At 43.3% G+C, this 19968-nt stretch overlaps 1 protein-coding gene across 1 annotated transcript in view; it reads left to right on the top strand.

The window, feature by feature from the left end:
- The window catches only part of cfdp1 (craniofacial development protein 1), a 51084-nt gene that overhangs the window by 10175 nt on the left and 20941 nt on the right, over window positions 1-19968 (top strand). The window contains exons 5-6 of the mRNA XM_080761203.1: window positions 22-140; window positions 8909-9025. Of these exons, the coding sequence (XP_080617329.1) occupies window positions 22-140; window positions 8909-9025 (236 nt within the window). The remainder of the gene's footprint in view (window positions 1-21; window positions 141-8908; window positions 9026-19968) is intronic.

Consider the following 19968-nt stretch of genomic DNA (forward strand, 5'->3'; position numbering starts at 1 on the left):
TTGTCTTTTTTCTTTCTTCAGGTTGACACGTCGGTGTCGAAGGGGTCTCCATCGTCTTCAGAGCCCACGGCCCGGTCGTCGGAACCCTCCAAAGTCGTCACCATCACTAAGGTGTTTGATTTTGCCGGAGAGGAGGTCAGGTATGATTTGGATGAGTCATCCCCCCCCCCCACTTCACTTTAGTTTGAGCTCTTCAGGGGCCGGAAATATATATGTGACCGCAGATTTGACTGAGAAGCCTGCCGTCGCGCAAATTACTGCTTTTTTTTGTTACAGAACTTTTTTTGTTCAAAATTAGTTAACCCATTTTGACCTGACATCAGATTCTAAAAATGTCTGTCAGTCGTTCTTCGATTTTCAAAAAATAGCAGACCTACAAGCTCGTAGCGCGCCACTCGGTGGCGCGCTACGAGCTTGTAGATCTGCTATTTTTCAATAGCTAAAGCATAACATGACACCAAAAGGGGTTCCCGTCCAAAATGGGTTAATTTAATAGCACAGGCAGACTCTTCACATACTAGAGCATGTCTGGAATAAGTGTCAGAGCTGAAATCGTAAATGTAAATATGCTTAAACATGTAGCTATAGGTGTAATGTCAGAGACCACAGAAGTGAACCGTTCAAGCCTGTTTTCTCAACTCGCCGTTTCTCTGCAAGACATCACTCTATAAGCCAAATCTCCAAAACTGGTGGGTCAAACCGAACAACCAATATGTCAATTTGAAGCTATGATCCCCTGCTTTCATATGACAAAAAAATCCAATGGCAGTCCCTCAGTCAAATTTACAGTCACATATTATCTCTGCTGTCCGGAGGAAACCACATAACTCCAAAATATACGTTTTTAACCCATGTATTACCCATTTAATTTAGAGACCTGACGTCGAAATAACAAAAAAAACTGTTTTCGGACAAACTCACGGTTCTCAAACATTTTCATATCGAGGAACCCCGAAAATATATGTAATTGGTCGCCGACCTCCATCTGAATATATGTTGTTCCAGGGTCAAATATTTCAGTTTAAAACGTTCGCTCTGAAAGAATAGATGCACTGATTTGTGCCACATTTCAGGATTTTTCAAAAATAGCAGCCCTGCAAGCTCGTAGCGCGGCACTAGCTTGTAGGTCTGCTATTTTTCAATAGCTAACACAATGCTTTAAACGCCAATAGGGGTTCCCGCCCATACTGGGTTAAGGAAATTAATTAAACCTTATATTTTGTACACGACGCAATACTGCCTCATCAAAGTTGGTGTTGTGACTTTAGACATTGTCAATAACTTGCATGCGAAGGAGAGAGGTGGTGGAGTTGGCTGTTTTAGCAGACAGTTTTGTCCAATGTGTTTTTTTTACTACTTTCCATTGGTTCAATATTTTCGAAACAACACACGGACCTAAAGGGTGTTCAATAGCACTGATTCACGGGAAAGAAACCCTCAACCCTCCGGACAGCAACGATATATGTATCCATCTAGCAGAGTGGCTCAGGGCCTCTGAAAGTCTAAGTTACACACACACACACACACGCACGTGCACGATAATATCACCATAGCTCACTTTGGTAAGAAAGTGGAGAATAGTCAGTTTACCGTTTAATGTGACAGTGCCTTTAGCTATCCCAAACGTCACCACAAGATGGCACAAAAGATCCACAGATGAATCTTCTGTCAGCGTTTTAGATTATTAGTGGAAGTGTTTCTATGGCTGAGAGAGACTCCTGAGCCTTTATTTTAAGGTGTTCCGATTGCTTTTCTTAAAGTCAGGTTTGTCAGTTACCTGAAATTAAAGTCGGGTATGTTTTGATTAGGATGAATTTGCCTTGGTGATACATTGACAATATATACAGGTGTGTGTATAATACTGTATATATAATTTTTATTTATTTATGTTGTGTTACCAAAAATCTGAAATGAAAAGTAAAGTTCAGTTCAGAAATGCTTTCTTTGTATTATGTATACAGGAAGTAATAAGAGGAGGTGTGTGTGTGTGTGTGTGTGTGTGTGTGTGTGTGTGTGTGTGCATGTGTGTGTGGTGCTATTATATCCGCATAGAAACAGTGTTTTTTTTTTTGTTGTAGAATCGTCCTCGGGTCTAAATTGGTTAATATATATTATTTATTTAAATATTTTTTTTTTATTTTTTTATTAAAAATTAAATTCTGACGTGCACATGACTCCATAGACATTACATGGTAGGGATGTGTAGCTCCGGTCCATAGCCTTACTCATGGACGAGAGCTACCTCCCTACCTGCTTCCTCTGCACCTTTTAAGGCCGTTTCCAAATGTAAAAAAATGTAAAAGACCAGTGTTATTATGAAGAAAACGAGATGTTAAGACCGCTAAAACAAATAGAATAAAGTTTACCTTCAGAAAAAAGCGTTGTTTATGGCTTCTGAATGTAGGTATTTTAACATTTAGTGTGCTATGGAGTCACGTCAACACCATTAGCTCAGAAAAGGGGGGTGGGGAAGGGCTGTGATATAGGTCTATTATACAACAGTTACCCTTAAAACTAAGAAAATCGCTGATTTTTTTTTTTCTTTTTTTATGACAGATGTAAGTAAGAAAGTACACTTTATTTATCTTTCGAAACAATGTAACAAAGTGCTGTACAACAAGGCAAAACAATCATGTTAAAACAAGGGCACGGAACAAACAATAGAAGGTAAAACATTGAGATGCAAATAATTCAAGTAAAAATACATCATACATGCAATAAAGTCCTGACTAAATAAATACGTTTTTAACAAGTTCTTAAAAGCGTCGACAGACTCTGCATTCTTTAGCTCAAGGGGCAGGGCATGATTCCACAAAGTGGGGGCGACCACTGCAAATGCTACGGTCCCCCTTTAGTTTTGAGTCTGGTTGTAGGAATAGACAGGAGGCCTTTTTCAGAGAGAACCTGAGAGAACGTATGTTTGGCTTTGCATGCAGTAGTTCAGAGATGTAAAGTGGAGCCAGTCCGTGTAATGCCTTATATGTTATTAAGAGAATTTTGAGTCACTATACGACCACAAATGTCCCAAGAAACTAGCTAGCCTAGCCACCGAGCTCTGGGAGAACAGAGCAGCTGCATTCTTTGTTTTGATTAGGTGCATAGTGAATGGTGCTGGGTTTAATCCACGGCTAGGAGGCTGTTTCAACCAATCGGATTGCTTCCTCGAAACGACCTGTGGTAGAATAGTTGTTTTAACTAGGCCTACCTGTTATGTCATTATTTTTTTTGTCTGCTATTTTTGAAAAATCGAAGAACGACTGACATTTTTTTTAAATCTGATCTCAGGTCAGAATGGGTGAATCAGACCCAGTGTGTGTCCAGTGGAAACCTCGTATGAATCTGATCTCAGGTCAGAATGGGTTAATTGAGGTGAGCGTTCCTGAGATGAGACGACAGTAAGGATACTATGTTATATGTTCTAATCTGGAAAGGTATTCCTTTTTTTAAAACCCCATTTAGGCCTGACAGAAAAAGTCTTCTAAATCCTGACGGTTTTCTGAGAAAAAAAAACCTATGTTTCTACAGTATATATCAGTTGGTGCTCAACCCTTTTTCATGCCAAGGATTATCTGAAAATATGTTAGAAGCAAAGACTTGAGTTAAAAAAAAAAAAACATTCGCTCTGAAAGAATATATATTCCAAATTGGCGCCACGTTTTCACAATTTAAAACAAAATAGCAGATCTACTAAGCTCGGTGTCACACTATGAGCTTGTAGATCTGCTATTTTTTTCAATAGCCAAAGTAATAGCGTAATGCCTTAAACACCTATAGGCGTTCCCGTCCAGTATTGGTTAACCGCAAAACAGCAGATCTACAAGCTCATAGCGCGCCACCGAGTGGCGCGCTACGAGCTTGTAGGTCTGCTATTTTTGAAAAATCGAAGAACGACTGACATTTTTTTAGAATCTGATCTCAGGTCAGAATGGGTGAATCAGACCAGTGTGTGTGTCCAGTGGAAACCTCGTATGAATCTGATCTCAGGTCAGAATGGGTTAAAAGGAGAATGACACGATACACCACATATACGATACGGGACAGTATACGACAGATTTAGCTCCGTGACGGAAACCCGCGCAGGCAATTATCGCCGCAACGCGTGATTAACATCTTTCAGTATAATTATCACAGCATATATGATTAACTCATTCAGACCTGAGGACGATTCTATACAAATATCTTCTAAAAATCCTGACGTTTTTTCTGAAACCCCCCCCCCCCCCCATGTTTCTATGTCAGTCGTTCTCAAACATTTTCACGTCAAGGAATCCCCAAAAACGAAGATTTGAGTTAAAAAACGTCCACTCTGAAAGAATATATAATTCACAGATATCCACCACATTTTCAGGATTGTTAAAAAAAAATAAACACCAAAAAGAGAGTTCCCGTCCTGAATGGATTAACCCATTCTGACCTGAGATCAGATTCTATAAAAAAAACGTCTTCTATACATCCTGACAGTTTTCTGAAAAAGCCATGTTTCTGTGTCAGTCGCTCTTCGATTCTTTTCCCCAAAAATAGCAGACCTACAAGCTCGTAGCGCGCCACTCGGTGGCGCGCTATGAGCTTGTAGATCTGCTATTTTTCAATAGCTGTAGCATAATGCTAACGCCAAAAAGGTGGTTCCCGTCCTGAATGCGTTAACATGTACAGTAGGCCCTCCTACTGTATCACACAGGAAACGCTCATCACCGCGACTCGCGGGCAGCCATGATGGGAGGCTTGTCGTATAACGGCTGTAATCTGTGTGGTGGTGTGTGTGTGTGTGTCACACCCATGTGTTTACGTTCAGTTATGGCACACGCATATATATCGCTATACAGTATCTGTCGCTAGTGGGAGGTGCACTTTTCTCCTACCCAGGATTTTTTCTTTTTTAATTCCTATTCATCATCACTCATTTCATCCTGTGTGTGTGTGTGTGTGTGTGTGTGTGTGTGTGTGTGTGTGTGTGTGTGGGCTTGTCAGGGAAACATGATTTGATTGAAATGTATTTCATTTAAATTTGTAGTCATTAAAAAAAAAGAATCACACCCGTGTGAACTGAGTGGTGCAACTCCCCTCTCCCCCTCTCCTCTCTCTCTCTCTCTCTCTCTCTCTCTCTCTCTCATATATTAGCAGGCAACAGTGCAGCATTAATACTATCTCTCTCTCTCTCTGTTTCTGGCACAACAGCGCCCCATACTGGTAGTCAGTCATACTGCTGCTCATGAACACATACATAGGTGAACCAACACATGGGTGAACACGGACATTGCTGTTCCATTGGAGTGGTTGCACCACTCAAAAAACGAATCTTAAGTTAGTGACCAGCGTCCTCCATGTAAACATTTCTGATGTAGCTATATTCACCCCAAATGTTACCTTTTTGACTGTCGAGTAAACGTTTTTTTTTTTACATTTAGATAAGCTGTGCTGAAGTGAGCCAAAGTTGTATTAATATATATACCCCCCCCCTCCCCTTCACATTCCCCCCAAATTCATGAATGCATGAATAAATCAAATCTATCATTATATCATATAAGCCATATCTCCAAAACCGGTGGGTCAAACTGAACAACCAATATGTCAATTTGAAGATATGATTTCCTGCTTTCATATGACGTGAAAAAAAAATTAAAAAAAAAAAATCCAATGGCAGTCCCTCAGTCAAATTTAGTCACACGTATCATATCTGTATTGCTCCTCCGGCAGCAGCAGCATATATGATTAGCATACATACACATACAATACACGTTGGCAGTAAGCGGCGTTGTTTTTGCCAGCGGATTTTTTATTTTAGTTTTAGTCATAGTTTTCTTTTCTCCACATTTTAGTCACCCGGAATGTTTTTGGTTGTTGGTCTAGTTTTAGTCGACTAAATGTCATAAGGTTTTAGTCGACTAAATCTAGAGTTGACTAAAATGTCTTTTGGCGGGCCTTGATGCCATCCTAATGACTGCGACGCGTTGTGAGCTTGTAGATCGGCTATTTTCAGCATGCAACCAAGTGTAAAATGACTTATACTGGATCTCTTCTTGTCCACTATGGTCCCTTCCTAACATTTTAGTCTAGTTTTTATCTGCTGACGAAATTGTCAATACATTTAGTCTCAGTTTTAGTCACCATAGCTTAGTTTTCATTTGCTTTCCATTGAGTTTTCGTCAGTGAAAAAAGGTAGTCGACGACCATTTTTCATCGTTAATTTCAGTCGACAAAAACAACACTGGCAGCCTCTCCACTGTATGTACTGTGTGTGTGTGTGTGTGTGTGTGTGTGTGTGTGTGTGTGTGTGTTGATGGGTAATGTTGGACGTTCCCAGAGGATGCGGCGGTTACTCCTGATATAGACTGGGCTGCCTCGTGGGAGAGAGAGAGACGCCTAACCCAAATGCAGTGTGTGTGTGTGTGTGTGTGTGTGTGTGTGGGGGGGGGTGTGAGATGCACTCTCTGGATGCACACTCTGTGCACACGAAATGGAGACGTAGTAGGGCTGTATTTTGCGTGTCTTATACGTACCACCAGGTCCTATTACTTAACTTAACCCATTCTGACCGGGAACCCATTTTGGTGCTAGCATCATGTTATGCTTTAGCTATTGAAAAATAGCAGATCTACGAGCTTGTAGGTCTGCTATTTTTTGAAAAATCGAAGAACGACTGACATTTTTAGAATCTGATCTCAGGTCAGAATGGGTTAAGACCTGGAGGCGTGATCAATGCCATTTGGCAGTGGCCAAAGAGCATTGACCTCCAGGTCTTAAGTTAAGTAATAAGACCTGGTACTTAAGACACGCTAAATACTGCCAGTAGTTTCTATCACTTTAAGTTTAACCCATTTAGGCCTGACGTCAAAATGTAAAAAAAAAAAAAGTCTTCTAAATCATGACAGTTTTCTATATCAGTGGTTCTCAATATTTCATGTCAAGGACCCCCAAAAATGATATGTAATTGGCCCCACAGAAGCAAAGATTTGAGTTAAAAAACGTTCGCTCTGAAATAATATATATTCAAAGATTTGCGCCACATTTTCACGACTTTTCAAAAAATAGCAGACCTACAAGTTCATAGCGCGACACTCAGTGCCACGCTATGAGCTTGTAGATCTGCTACTTTTCAACAGAAGCAGACATGAATTCCCATGGCACCTAACAGTAGCCCAGGAGTACAGTAGTTCACCCCCCCCCCCAAAAAAAGAAATACTTATTTTCTATCAATTACTCTCCCCATGAAACCTTGAATTAATGGATTAAAAAAAAAAATTTGACCAGGGGTAGAGTAGTCGGTATCTTTATTATATAAATGCACCATTTACCTTTTACTGACCGGTGATGGAGAAACAAAAGCGTGTGTGTGTAGTTTGTGCTTGTAGATAGGCTTGTAGTGTGTTATGAGCAAGATGGTGTCCCTGCTCATCTCAGTGACCGCACCATGAGCAGAAGACAGCCCCGCCGATGTGTATCTGCATCACAACAACCTTAGTGTGTGCGTGCGCCGTGCGTGTGTGTGTGTGTGTGTGTGTGTGTGTGTGTGTGTGTGTGTGTTTACGTGTGTGGGCAGAGCAGTCCACAGAGGCCACATGACCCTGTTATTACTTTACTGAGAGGGGGGGGGGGGGGGGGAAACAAGGCTGTAAATCTCATCTGATAACGACAGTGAGATGAAACTGAGACTGCCCAAAAAACCATTTATTTGGACAAGGAAAGGGCCAGCCCAGAAGCTAAGCTAAGATGTAGCGTTGTTTTAGCGGGACGCTAACAATGCGACTAATATGTCTTTGCAAAGGGCATGTAAATGAGCCTTGTATATCTCCTTTTTTAAATTCAAAATACACGTCAAATAGTTAATCGGCATGTTTAACATGTCATTGCAATTTATCATTTATCTGAACATTTATCTGAACGCTGACCTTTATCAACCAAAACGCATTCAGTTCACTTGGTCTTTTCAAACCATGGCCCAAAGGTCGTCGTATTATCATTATCGTATCAATGAAAGGAAGAAAGAATATATCATATGACTGGTGAAATATGGTGACCTTTCAGCGCACCGAATTGGAGAAATGTCACTTCGAAATCACCTGCACAACTCGATTTACTAATCGTTAAAAAAGGGAAAACAGAAGGGAGAAAAAAAGACAAATGAAACATGATTGCGAATGTAAAGAGCACTAACTATGAGACCCTCTGGTGGCGGGCACAGCTGTATCACACACACGCACACACACACACACAAAACTTAACTTTAACTTTCTTTTCTGATCTCAGGTCAGAATGGCTCAAGGACACTTTGACACTAACTCTGGGGGGGGGGTTAGTGTCGTTCGAGCCACTGTTGCCCCGATGGTGCCTCTAGTCTAGAGTTTTAACCATCGTCTTATGCTTTAACTGTCGTGGGTCTGCCATTTTTGAAAGGTCGTGAAAATGTGGCGCACGTCTTTGAATAATATATTTCAGAGCGAACTATTTTTGACAAAAATATTGGCTTCTGGGGGGGGGGGGGGGGTCCCTGGAACTACATATTTTGAGAATAGAGATAATTCTGGGGGTCCTTGACATGGAAAAGGTTGAGCACCGCTGACATGGAAACATGGGGTTTTTCCAGAAAAATGTTAGGATTTAGAAGCCTTTATTTCTTTTTTAATCGACCTCAGTCCAAAACGGGTTCATTGGAATCACCTTTTGTGCGTGCGTGCGTGCGTGTGTGTTTTTGTGTGTGATACAGCTGCGCCCTCTGGTGGCGGGCGGGTGGTGTTACAGCGTGACACACACACACACACACACACACACACACAGACAGACAGACAGACAGACAGACAGACATGTTCTGCTATAGGTCTCATAGTAAAGGCTCACTATAGTGTTCGCAAACACTTTTCTTCACCATGCCATATCTTCCTTATTCCTCTCTCTGTATGTGTGTGTGTCTCAGGGTCACTAAGGAAGTGTCTGCCGACTCCAGAGAGGCTAAGACGTACCTGAAGAGCCAGGAGGAGGATCGCGACGGACCGCCGGCGCCCGACAAACCGCAACTACAACCTGGTCCCAGGTCAGTGTTGATGTCGTCGTCGACGTGTGTCGATCAATCGAGACAACTTAAACCCAGTCTGACCTGAGATCAGATTCTAAAAAAAAAATGTCTTCTACATCCTGACACCTTTCTGAAAAAGCCGTGTTTCTATGTGTCAGTCGTTCTTCGATTTTTCCAAAAATAGCAGACCTGCAAGCTCGTAGCGCGCCACTCGGTGGCGTGCTATGAGCTTGTAGATCTGCTATTTTTCAATAGCTAAAGCATAGCATAATGCTAACACCAAAAGGGGTACCCGCTTTGTGATACCTTTTGGGCAGCCCTGGTCTACACCATAGACTGTACAGAATATGGACAAAGCGTTCCCCGGGTCTAACGTGGACGTAAAATGAAGCCTGTAATTCCTTGCACTGTAAGTCGGCCATATTTCTAGATCCGTTTGGGCCCAGCTGGCCCATTGGCTGGCTCCGTTTGGGACCAGCTGGCCCATTGGCTGGCCCAGACAACGATCCCCCCCCCCCCCCCCCCCTAATCTTCGTTGGTTTTTATTTTGACTGAACGGGGGCGTGGCTCCCCGTTCATAGACTGTAACGGTATAGCCACGCCCCTCAGAACATACGCGACTTTATGGTCATTTTTTTTAAATAAATGGGACCATAATCTTCCAAAAAATAATATTATGACATGAGAAATGAGACTTTAAACTAGTGACTGGAACTGCAGAAAGTATTCACGACCATGTTTATTAACACATTCTGTACAAAATACGTCTGGAAACGTCATAAGGATCAGAAACGAGTGGTGCCTTGGACGTCTGTGGACGTCCTAGCGACGTCCAAACGACGCGGGGCGAGATAATAATATTCAGAATTATTCCTATTTTTTTTTTGGCATTTCGCTTTTCGCTTGCCGTATGCTAACGCTCTGTGCAAATATTAGCTTGTCATTGACTCCCATGTTAGCGCGGCGGAAAGAATGACTCGTATCTCCTCATCCAGGGCGCTCTCCGTGGTGATGAATGGATCGATATGCTGGCGCTGCATTTCTGCTCCTCATCCGTCTCTCCCGCAAAATATGAACGCTTTTTGGAGTTTATATAAATATATTAAGATGATCGGGGATTATGAGCTCACTTTGTCAAGTCAACTTTTTTAAGAAAGTATTTCCGGTTCCAGGCTTTCAGAGTAAAAGCGATCAGACTACTCTGGCACTATAGGGGCCTTTATTTTGATGCACGTTGGCGTACTCAATGTGTTTAGGTAATACAGTCTAGGTCATACATGGGCAACTGGGGGCCCCGGGGGCCACATGCGGCCCTCACCATCATGTAAAGCGGCCCTCAGGTTAACATCCGAACATTGATATATTATTGATTTCAGCTCAATACTAGTATTAAAATGTTATTGTCTAGTTTTTTTATGTCCAATGTATTTGTATTTCATTCATAAAGTTAACATAACTATAACTAAATGCATTTGAAAAAATAAATAAATAATAACTTCAGGATTCCAATAAAAAAATGGCAGGGTAGGGTAGGGTAGCGTAGGTAGGGAGGGGCAGTTGTGACGGGTGCCCCAGACAAACAAGTCAAAGGCACCGCTCACTTCACACAAGTGTAATTTTTTTTGCCGTTTTATTTAATGTTTGTCTTTAGTTCAAAGTTTGTTTTGTTTAAACGCATTGACAATGAAGGGAACATTTACGCCATAATGTGTCGTTTACGTCATATTGTCTCTTTATTGTTAACGGCGTTTAATGTTTGTGTCGGCACCGTTTGTTTTACATCACCCAATCAACATGACTGAGTTAGACTTTAATATATTAGCGCCCCTCACTTCACACGGGTGTGATTTTTATTATTTATATTTCCTTCTTTATCGTAGGCACGCTTTTATCATGTCGGCGTCGTCGGGTTGTTATTGTTGGTTGTCATGGCTGCCAGTTCCCACCTGATGTCGTGTGTGGTTGTCATGGCTGCCAGTTCCCACCTGATGTCGTGTGTGAGCTCAGACTGCTCCAGACCGTACTGAATAACCGCTAGCTTACATAATGTCTTGAGGCTAGGATTGAAGTCTAAGACATACAGGTTATCAGGGGTGTTGTCTCCAAAGAGGATCATACGATCTCCCACCATGCATGCAGCATCATATCTCATACATCGGACCCGGACCTTTCCCTTGGGCTCAACCTTCTTCCAGGAGAAGGTCTCTGGACTGAATTTCCACACATCATTATTGTTCCAGCCATCAACTATGTACAGCTCTCCATTGTAGGTAAATGCTGAACGATAGAGCCATCCTTCTGGATGAGGCTGTGGAGATGGTGGGCTCAGCCAGAGGTTGGTCTCTGTGTCAAACACTCTGAGGGGGTACCGATTCCCCCCAAATACAAACATCTTTGTCCCGATGATGGTAGCAGAGTGACGGTGTGAAGCAGTAGGTTGAGGTCCTCTGGTGTTAATTAAAGTCCAGACCATCGTGCTGGTGTCCAACTTGTACATGTCATTAGTCCATCCAGTCAGCTTGGTGTATCCTCCATGGATAAACATGACCTTCTCCAACACACAGGCTGAGTGGTGGTACCTCTCCTCTGGAACAGTGCCAGAAACCCTGGGTTTGAACCATCTGTACGGGTCAACATCAAATGCATAAAGCACATTGCAGTAAGGCCACCACCCTCCCCAGATGTAGACTATATCTTCAACCAACACAGCTGTGTGGCCAGAGCACCTGGATGGAACCTCTAGGTGGCGTCCTCCTCCTCTTCCTGGGGTCAGCTTCCTCCAGCATAAAGACACTGTGTTGAAGACGTGAACATCAATGCCTCCTCCAACGCAGTACAGCTTGTCCTGCAGCACCACAGCTGCATGGAGCCATTTCTCTGATCCTCCTTTCAGACGGACGGACCAGCGGATCATTCTAACATCAGGTTGTTCTTGCTTCTCTGTCCCACAATGCAGTTCTGTCTCTCCGTCTCTGTCCCAGAATGCAGTTCTGTCAACCACACGCCATCTCTTATATCTCTACAGTGGTACAAACGTCATGTGACGCCTCTGGCCAATCCGTGAAGCCGGTGTGTTGCGTCAGCCAGACATACAGTAGTCTCTATCTGTGTCCGTCACTCAGGGAAAAGGCTCCAGTTTTCAGTGTGACTGGTGTGTCTATCATGGAGTAATTAAAGGATGGAGACCGAACCGGAGCGTTAGCCCCCCCTCCCCCCCACTATTCATTTCAATAGAAGTTGCTCAGTGGCGTTTTGAAGCACCCGGAAGACTGCCGGAAGAACAATTATAACTCAATGGCTCGAGCGAGCGGAAGTTTAGCCTAGCCTAGCCTAGCCCCGGACGTCAATTTTGAGGTCCGGGCTTACGCACACATGACGTCATGAACGTCCGTCCACTTCCATTAAAGTGCTGCAGTTCCACATTTTGCCAGTAGGTGTAGTGGCAGCTTCAATGTTGGATAGCCTTACTGGGGGCTTGGTGTCTATGCCATAAACGCCCACGGGCTAGGATATTTTATCTTTTACCAAAAATACACAAAAGCCCGGATTCATGGACAATACCATATGAAATTCCACCCGGGAGACCAATTGTGTCGGACTGTGGCAGCGAGACGTATCAGACAGCAGAGTTTATTGAATATTTCCTGAACCCACTGTCGATAAAACACCCCAGTTTTATAAAAGACACTTACGATTTTGTGGACAAAATTAAAGCTATTAAAGTAGGAAAGGAGGCCCTTCTATTTTCAATAGATATAGACAGCCTCTACACAAACATTGAAACAGAATCAGGACTACAAGCAGTCAGGGAAGTCTTTAGTAAATACCCAGACACAAGTCGACCAGAGGAGGAATTACTCCAATTACTAGACTTAAATCTAACCCAGAATGATTTTTCCTTTAACAACAAATTCTATTTACAAATCAAAGGCACGGACATGGGAAAGAGATTTGCACCATCTTATGCAAACATTTACATGAGCATATGGGAACAGACAAAATGCAGACTTAAACCGACACATTACTATAGATTTCTAGATGATATATTTGGAATATGGGAACATAGCCAAGAAGAATTCCAGGAATTTATTGATGTTTTAAATAGCCATCATAGATCCATAACGATAAAATATGTGACACACACAGAAAGGATTGACTTTCTTGATATAACAATCTTCAAGGGCCCAAACTTTAACACAAATGGGAAACTAGACTTAAAAGTATTCTTTAAAGAAACAGACACTCACGCCCTATTACACAAAACGTCATTCCACACGACACACTCCTACACAGGAATAGTCAAATCACAACTACTAAGATTCCATAGGATTTGCACGCAAAGAAGTGATTTCAAAATAGCTTGTAAAACTCTATTTAATGCCCTCAGACTAAGAGGATACACTAGGACCTTCCTCCGGAAAGCCCAAAAAACCTTCTTAGAAATAAAAGTGCGAGATACAGGCCCCAAATTGGCCCTGATAACCAGTTATTCAACACAGAGCACACTAGCCAACAACAGAATAAAAAGGAATTTTGAGAACCGAACAGACGATCTTCTAAAAGATTATAAAATTATATCGGCCTACAGAAAAAATAAAAACCTTAAAGATTATCTAGTACACAGCAAGCTAAAAGAAATCAACACACCAGCACGCCAGGGACCAGAATACTTCAAACCCAAACAATTAGTAAAAAATAGAACCACAAAACGCGTCTTGGAGATTAAACAACAAATAACAGCCAGAACCAGCAACTGCATTTATTTAATCACATGTGAAAAATGTGGTTTACAATATGTCGGAGAGACAGGTAAAACAATAGGTACTAGGCTGGGACGACACAGATACAATATTAACAATGCCAAAAAGACAACCACAAGATTGGTGCAACATTTCATGGCGCACGGCATTGGAGCTCTAAAATGCGCTGGACTTCAACACAATCCTAACTGGACAGTAGGACAAAGACGTTTTAATGAAAAACAGTGGATTAAGAACCTCAACACGGATTTTCCTCGAGGCTTAAACATGCCTAAAATTAGATCTTGAACACTAAAAAACTTAAACTCAGGATTAAACTGGAGAAATCTAAAAGTGATTGGATCAGACTTCCTTCGGATACATGGCGAATGCATTTATTCCTTGCATTGTGCCTACACATGTCGCGACCTGCGGTCGCGACATGTGTAGGCACAGTGCACTGAAATCTTTTAATTCCCCCCCACTATTCATTTCAGTGGAAGTTGCTCAGTGGCGTTTTGAAGCACCCGGAAGACTGCCGGAAGTACAATTATAACTCAATGGCTCGAGCGAGCGGAAGTTTAGCCTAGCCTAGCCTAGCCCCGGACGTCAATTTTGAGGTCCGGGCTTACGCACACATGACGTCATGAACGTCCGTCCACTTCCATTAAAGTGCTGCAGTTCCACATTTTGCCAGTAGGTGTAGTGGCAGCTTCAACGTTGGATAGCCTTACTGGGGGCTTGGTGTCTATGCCATAAACGGGCGACTGGGGGCTCAGGGGCCACATGCCACCCCCCCACCATCACGCAATCCGGCCCTCAGGTTAATATCCGAACATTGATATATTATTGATTTCAGTTAATTACTAGTATTGCAATGTTATCGTCTTCTCTTTTTTTATGTCCAATGTATTTGTATTTCATTCATAAAAGTTATAAGATAACTATAACTAAATCCATTTGAAAATTCAATAAAACTTTTACTTCAATATTCCAATTAAAAATTGGCAAAACAAATATTCAGGATTTCAATTCAAATATAGCAAAAATAGCCGATCTACAAGCTCAAAATGCGCCGCAATGCGACGCGTTTTGAGCTTGTAGATCGGCTATTTTTGCTACGACATTAATATGCAATGTGGCCCCACTGGATTGAGTGTGGAAATATTGTGGCCCTCTCTATTGTCAAAGTTGCCCACCTCTGGTCTAGGTGAAGTTGGGCCCAAATACATGGACCTCTATGGAGCTATGGGAGTTTTTTTGGGCCCAATGACAGCACCACAACAGGCCATTACATGAACTTTCAGGAAGTCCCGATTTCCTTTAGTGGCTTCACGAAATATCTGTCTGACTGCCCCCACCCTGGTCTACGCCCTTGTGTCGCCAGACTCTCGAGAAATAAGCCGACCCGCCTCCTCCTCCTATATACTCTCGACTAATGCAGATGGTGAAAGAGTGCCCCCACCCGCTAATTGGCCAGGGCTATTGCGAACATGCTTCAGGGAAGTCGACAGACATTTCGGCTGTCCGTGCGTGTGTGCGTGCGTGTCTACGACATGGCAGTAATCCTGCGGGATTCATGGATTCTATTTAAGCCGTGTTACGACAGCAACGGGACTTATTGCCGTCATATAGGAACAAGCATAGACAAAAAATTGCATGCGCACGTGCGCACACACACACACACACACACACACACTCAAAAGAGCAGCATGACCTGGTAATGAGATTATCGCTATACTCTTTAGTGTGTGTGTGTGTGTGTGTGTGTGTTTGGGAGGGTGGGGGGGGGGGGTCATATAAATACATTTTGGCGTACGGGGAAATTAATTTTCCGCTTCAGCTTCCATTCAGAATGAACCGCGTTGTGATTTCAATATCGGTATAATGGAATTTCCACCATCGTGGCGTGCGTGCGTGTGTGTGTGTGTGTGTGTGTGTGTGTGTAAGAGAGAGAGAGAGAGAGAGAGAGGTACATCAGTCCAAACGCTTTCCTGTTTCCCCACCCCTTTTGTCGTTGTCGTTGCTATGGCAATTAACGTTTTGGGGGAGACGTTTTTCCCTCTGAAGCCCCAGACGGGAGACAGGAAATCATCTCCCAACAGACAGGAAGTGCAGTGTGTCCTCCACACATGAGGCATTTCCTGTTTATTTTATTCCCCGGTGTGTGTGTGTGTGTGTGTGTGTGCGCGTGTGTGTGTGTGTGCGCGGATCTGCTATTTTTCAATAGCTAAAGTTTAGCATAATGCTTAAAACACCAAAAAAAAGGCGGTTCCCGTCCACATTTGAAAACAGCCAACGGTCGACCAAAGTGCTGTACGAGAAAGAAAAAAAAACGTAGAACTACAGATTGCACGATATATTAAACTCATTGTGCAAAAAAAAACATCCCGTATCACAAAACAACATAGAGCTACACAACAGAACATCGGAGAACAAAGTGTGCTGCTTGTGTAGATCTGCTATATTCACCCGAGCGCCCAGCCAAACATGAAACGACATGTCTTTCAGACAGTCCTACACACTGGATCTCTTTTCCGACATGTGAAATAATTAACATTCGCGGGACCCGTCGCACATAGCGATCGTTCACTTCCTGATTCCTTCCTTTCAAAATAAGACGGGTTCACCATATAGAGATGAATGGTTGGTGCTTCTGGAGTATACCCAATTCAGCCACCAGCTGCTACTGGCGACGAATGAGGATCTATTTTGTATTTTTATTTATTTTATATACAATGGCACGCTGGCGCATGTGTTTTTGATGTGCGCGGCGCCCCAAACCTCACAACAGGAAGAGGACCATCAGTGCTGTTCCCTCACACACACACACACACACACACACACACACACACGCTCCCTCACATACACTCACACTTCAGAGGCTTGCTAATGGCTTGCGTTGGAGGCCACGGTAGCGTTGTTGTGCTTATGTAAGGTAATGGTTCACATTCTCCCATGGCTATCTCTCTATTGGCCTGTTTACTACAGTTTCCCTCTTTTAGAGAGAGAGAGAGAGAGAGATACCTTGGTGTGGGTGCCCCACTGCTTTTAGACTAGTGGTTTTCAACCCTGTTCACATCAAGGTCCATCATTTATTCAGCATTTGAGCCACAGAACCACCGTTTGGTGACATTTAGCCTCTCAGATACCATTTGAGCCACGGAACCACCGTTTGGTGACATTTAGCCTCTCAGATACCATTTGAGCCACGGAACCACCGTTTGGTGACATTTAGCCTCTCAGATACCATTTGAGCCACGGAACCACCGTTTGGTGACATTTAGCCTCTCAGATACCATTTGAGCCACGGAACCACCGTTTGATGACATTTAGGGCTGTATTTTGCGTGTCTTAAGTACCAGGTCTTATTCCCTAAATTGAGTAAACTAAAGACCTGGAGGCGTGATCAATGCTCTTTGGCCACTCAGAATAACCAAATGGCATTGATCACGCCTCCAGGTCTTTAGTTTACTCAAGTTAGGGAATAAGACCTGGTACTTAAGACACGCAAAATACAGCCCTTAGCCTCTCTGATACCATTTGAGCCACGGAACCACCGTTTGGTGACATTTAGCCTCTCAGATACCATTTGAGCCACGGAACCACCGTTTGGTGACATTTAGCCTCTCAGATACCATTTGAGCCACAGAACCACCGTTTGATGTAATTTAGCCTCTCAAACCCATTTCAGTCACGGACCACTGTTTGATGTAATTTAGCCTCTCAAACCCATTTCAGTCACGGACCACTGTTTTGATGACATTTAGCCTCTCAGACCCAAAACCTTTGGCAGATTCTGGTCCCAATGAAATGCTGTATTATAATATATATAATGTAATATTGATGTGAATCAGAATCAACTTCATTGTTAAAAAAAAGTGGGTGGACTTCATTTCTGTGCATAGTTCCCATCGTGTCATTTTTCCAAGAAAAACAATTCAAGTCAATTTGAGCACTTTTACCACAGAAAGTATGTATACAAATAGCATGTGGTAACATTAGGAGAGACAACATCGATTGTTGTATTCACAGTATGTAGAATGGCTACATTTACACACATTTGACGCAAAACAGAAAACACATTTACATACATAGAAGCATAAGGGCACAGAGCAATGTCCACACAGCTCAGTCCAGTCCTGCATGCCAAAACCCTGATTAAACTCTGATTTAGGCCCGACATCGAAATAAAACTGAGTGAACCGAGTGGTGCAACTCCCCTCTCTCCCCCCCCCCCACCTCCCCCTCCTCTTCTCTCTCTCTCTCTCTCATTAGCAGGCAACAGTGCAGCACTAATACTATCTCTCTCTGTTTCTGGCACAACAGCGCCCCTACTGGTAGTCAGTCATGCTGCTGCTCATGAACACATGCATATAGGTGAACCAACACATAGGCGAACACGGACTTTGCTGTTCCTTGGAGTGGTTGCACCACTCTGAAAGAATATATATTCAAAGATGTGCGCCGCATTTTTACGATCTTTCCAAAAATAGCAGACCTACAAGCTCGTAGTGGCGCGCTACGAGCTTGTAGGTCAGGATTTAGAAGCCTTTTTTTTTGTAGAATCACTCAGAAGTACCGAGTAAACCTGAGTAATTGTACTTGGTTACTCGGTGTAAAGTATAAGTAAAGTATACATTCACTGAAGGTACTCCTCGGTGTAGAAAAAAAGTGTCTCGGGCCAAAACCGAGGGGGAGAGAGAAATGAGGTGAGCGAAGAATAACACGTCCAGACGCTCTCTCTCTGCAACACAGTTGGCCCCCTTCCTATTTGTGTGTGTGTGTGTGTGTGTGTGTGTGTGTGTGTGTGTGTGTGTGTGTGTGTGTGTGTGTGTGTGTGTGTGTGTGTGTGTGTGTGTGTGTGTGTGTGTGTGTGTGTGTGTGTGTGTGTGTGTGTGTGTGTGTGTGTGTGTGTGTGTGTGTGTGTGTGTGTGTGTGAAACATGGCAGGCTGGCGCAGCACAGGCTTGTGATCAGACAAACCAAGCCCGTGCTCCACATACAAACACAGCACGTCTGTTGCAGAATGCTTAGTGGGCACATTTAGAGGGGGGGTGGGGGGGGCACCACTCCCATCTCTTCCTCCCTGGTTCCTGTCCCCTTCCTTTATCCATCATCGAGGGCTTCCTATAGCCCATTAATAACCCATTCTGACCTGAGATCAGATTCATACAAGGTTTCCACTGGACACACACTGGTCTGATTAACCCATTCTGACCTGAGATCAGATTCTAAAAAAATGTCAGTCGTTCTTCGATTTTTCAAAAAATAGCAGACCTACAAGCTCCTATGAGCTTGTAGATCTGCTATTTTTCAATAGCTAAAGCACGACATGATGCTAACACCAAAAATGGGTTCCCGGTCAGAATGGGTTAAGACCTGAGCCCAATTCTACAAATGGCTTCTAAATCCTGACAGTTTTCTGAACCCCCCCCCCCCCCCTGTGTTTCTACCTGTGTCAGTGGTGGTGCTCAACCTTTTTTCTTCATTGTCGAGGACCCTCCCCCGGATTTGTCTGTATTCATCTGTGCGTTCGTCGCAGCGGACTCTCGGGGCACGTCGGCGCACGTCGTTGCATTGCGACGCAAGTGAATCGATTCGGAGGCGCTTTATTGACATGAGAAAAAAACGCTAGTTTCACTCCAACGTGCGTGAGTGTGTGTGTGTGTGTGTGCGTGCACATTGCAAATTCAGTACCACTTCATAAACTCTCCATGCTTGATGAACCAAACTCACTCTTGGACAACTCGATTCGCCGAAATTAGCAATTTTTTTAGAACGGCTAGTTGGTGACGAACGCTCCCCCGAAGAATCACAGGATGCCGGGGGTTCAAGCACGTGTTGATTTTTATCGCGGTATTAGCGTTAATCGCTAAGTGTCTTTGCCAATAATCGTGACGTGGTCTCACTTCCTCTCTCTCTCTCTCTCTCTCTCTCTCTCTCTCTCTCTCTCTCTCTCTCTCTCTCTCTCTCTTATCCCCAGTCCACCTCTCTTGTCCTCATTTTCCTGTCTGCTTTTTCCCTCCATCCCTCCCTCCGACTCTCTGCGTTTCTCTCTCCCCTCATTTCAACTTCCCTCACACTTTAGGAGTAGGCCAGTTTCTTTCCTTCTCTCTCTAGCTAACACACACACACACACACACACGCGCGCGTGCGCTGAATGGAGCAGACAATTCAGTCCCGTTGACGTACTCGCGCAAGAAGCCGTTTTTCATAGTCT

This window comes from Protomyctophum bolini (assembly GCF_963924005.1).
Source record: "Protomyctophum bolini genome assembly, chromosome: 4".
NCBI classification, from domain to species: Eukaryota; Metazoa; Chordata; class Actinopteri; order Myctophiformes; family Myctophidae; genus Protomyctophum; species Protomyctophum bolini.